General features: G+C 32.5%; 1 protein-coding gene across 1 annotated transcript in view; it reads right to left on the bottom strand.

The window, feature by feature from the left end:
• Nucleotides 1-2,999, bottom strand: part of UBLCP1 (ubiquitin like domain containing CTD phosphatase 1) — a 19,963-nt gene that overhangs the window by 6,585 nt on the left and 10,379 nt on the right. The window contains exon 9 of the mRNA XM_012807686.2: nucleotides 989-1,105. Within this exon, the coding sequence (XP_012663140.1) occupies nucleotides 989-1,105 (117 nt within the window). The remainder of the gene's footprint in view (nucleotides 1-988; nucleotides 1,106-2,999) is intronic.

Consider the following 2,999-nt stretch of genomic DNA (forward strand, 5'->3'; position numbering starts at 1 on the left):
CAGGCTTTGCTTAGGTCCTAGTGCTGGGAGGCTGTGAGTAAACAAGGGCATGATGGGATGACAGCAGTGAACAGTTTCTGCAGAGTCCTGGGCAATAGGGTCAGGTTTCAAAATAGCTTTCATACACTTCCTAAAGCCTGCTAGTAAAGGCAAATAGCAACTTTTAAACTACAAATACACAATGTATCAAAGTGATTCCAAATTTAAACAACAGGAAAGGATTTTAGAACTGCAACAGAAATAGAAGGTCAGTGGCTGGTAAATAAGATTTCCAACTCAAGGCCCTGCAAAAGGTGAAAAATCTACTATTCACCTGATTGACTTCACTTGTTTCAGTATCACTGTTTGTGGAACCATTTTTCAAAATTGATCTAAGTTATCACCAGGAGGACAGGCAACACATATGCCCATCATCTTGTCTCATATCAAATACTTTTAGAAATTTCAGATTTGTGTAGATTAGCTGAATTCTACCATCTTTTCCTTGTGTAGACAATAAAAATGGAGTTTCCAGAATATCAGCTATTTTATCCATGACCAACATTCATATTCTTTAGTTCAATACTATACTCATATTCACAATTCCTTCTATATACTGTATTTCAAACCTTGAACTGGCAAACTTATTAGAGGTTAACTTTAAAAAACAAAGTCTTATTTTTAAGATCTGAATGAATGCTTTTTTGAGATTTCTACTAAGTACATTATAAAACCAAGATAAAGAAGCATAGTATTTGAAAATATTTCTCAGTTTTCAGAACTGTCCTATGTCAATATGGACAGAGCATTAATTACCTTTAAAGAAGTTTTCAAAAGGAGACATGCAAGAGACCACCATTGGAATGACTAAACATACATGAATTTTTCTAAATACTTAAAATTTCTCTTGCCTGTGAGCATAAAATTTAATGAAATTCAATGCTGCTCACCACAAAAGTTCCACCACATGGTTCAGAATATGTGAGCATAAGTAAAAATCATGTCTTACCTTTAGTCCATTCTGTGGGTTCATTAGAAAATTTCTTCCTATATCATCAAACATAATGGTGTTTTTTTTGCTGTAAAACTCCGAAAACTTTCCCCATATAACACCAAGAGGCTTTACCTTAGAATGAAAGTTCAGACTTAGCTCAAATTTTAATAGTTCATCCCATCCTAAAAACAGAGACATTGCAAACTGCCTGCAGAACAACGCCAGAGCATTCTTTCCTCCCATCCCATAATGGCTATGAGCTGATCCTAAGTATAACCCACTTTAAAGCACAACAAACCTTGCAGTGTTGAAATTTCTGAAAGATTGTCCATGTTTAACTGAGCTAAGCTCATTATAAAACTTTCTATAATTTTAACATGAAAGACATAGGGCAAAGAGTAGTTATTTAATTTAAAAAGTAAGGATCTAAAGTAATTGTTTAGATGACTGCTAAGCATATGACTTCCTGGGCCAATACAAGACTTCTTGGAGCTTTGGAGTCACATGGGGTCTCTTTTCAAAACTAGAACACCTTAGTGAAAGAAAAAAATGTATCTGGCTCTTTTAATTGATAACTTAAATATTTTATAGAAGAAAAAGTTTTCGCCTTTAACTCAGTGACACAGATGCATAATTTCTAGGACACTTGATTGCTTAACTTCAAAAGCACCTTAATTTATAAATTTTTTGCTCACATTTCTGAATTCTTAAACTAAAGCTTCAAAGAGGTAATTTCTTATATGGTCATATCTGTTGGTACTTGCATGAAGGCTCTGTTCAGACTACACAATAAATAAGTGGTTGCCTCTAGGGAGAATAAGTGACTGGGGGGCTAGGGAGAAGACTTTGCACTACATACTTTACTTTTTTTTTTTTGAAATTATTTGACTGCATTACACATTCAGAAAATTTTTTGAGTAAACAAATTTTTAGAAGAAAATTACCTTTGCTGAAGGTCAGAATCTCATTTATGATAATGTAAGATTATGTGGTAACAGTACTTACATGAGATTAGGTGGTAATAAATAAATGGTGACAAAGCTTGTATGTTTTCTTTTTCTCCTTCTATACTTTATTTTAATATGAAGAAATCTTTTTCCTTCCTAGTGTCCTGTCTACTGCAAAGAATGTTATTGAAATATTTTAATTTTACTAAAATTTTACTTTCCTAATTTTTTTTCATTACTTGCTTACTACTGAAACAAAACTCTCCAAATACTTGAAGACAAATATATAGGAACTGATAAAATAAGCCATATTCTTGATTTTTTTAACCAACAAAAGCCTCAAGAAATATGACAACAAAGGTCATTGTTTACAACACCCAGAATCAGAAATCCTACATCCTTTTAAAAAGTGCTCTCTTCTGGTAATTACATTAAGCACCCAAAACCGCTGACCACTGAAAAATTTGAAAAGATAGAAAAACACACAGGAAAATTTTAAAGCATCTATAATATAGTCAGTACTCAGGGTAACAATGAGATATTCTGCTGTATCTACCTCTAGGCTTTCTGATAAATGGCAGCAGCCTCAGAGAGTTCACAAGATTCTTTGTTTAGCTAAAAGGAAAACTAATCCAAACAAAGTTTAACAACTATTTCCTAATGACTTACCAACACTGCTCTCTAAAAGATTTCTTTCACTTTAAGTGTCATGAAAATTTTTAAACCACTAAATACTCCACCACATCAAATGACAAGCTGCATTTCATTATATGGATAAACAACAGTTTATATATCCAATTCCCTATTGCTGGATATTGAGAATTATTTTTAATTCCTTTAATTTCTCACTATTATAAACACTATGTTTAACATTTCCCAAAATTTTTTTAGCATCAAGATTTTCTAAATACATTATTTTACTTTAGTAGGTAATTAATTGTATTTTCCCCCAATGTATGCAGCACTCCCTTTATTGAAGTTCCTGTGCCATTAAACCACTTTATTTTATATTTTGATGACTTTCACACTGACTTCCTAAGATTTCCTAGTATCCTACATTCTCCCCAATTCCTATTAGT

This window comes from Otolemur garnettii, unplaced genomic scaffold (genome assembly GCF_000181295.1).
Source record: "Otolemur garnettii isolate 467f Iridium unplaced genomic scaffold, OtoGar3 scaffold00003, whole genome shotgun sequence".
Lineage (NCBI taxonomy): Eukaryota > Metazoa > Chordata > Mammalia > Primates > Galagidae > Otolemur > Otolemur garnettii.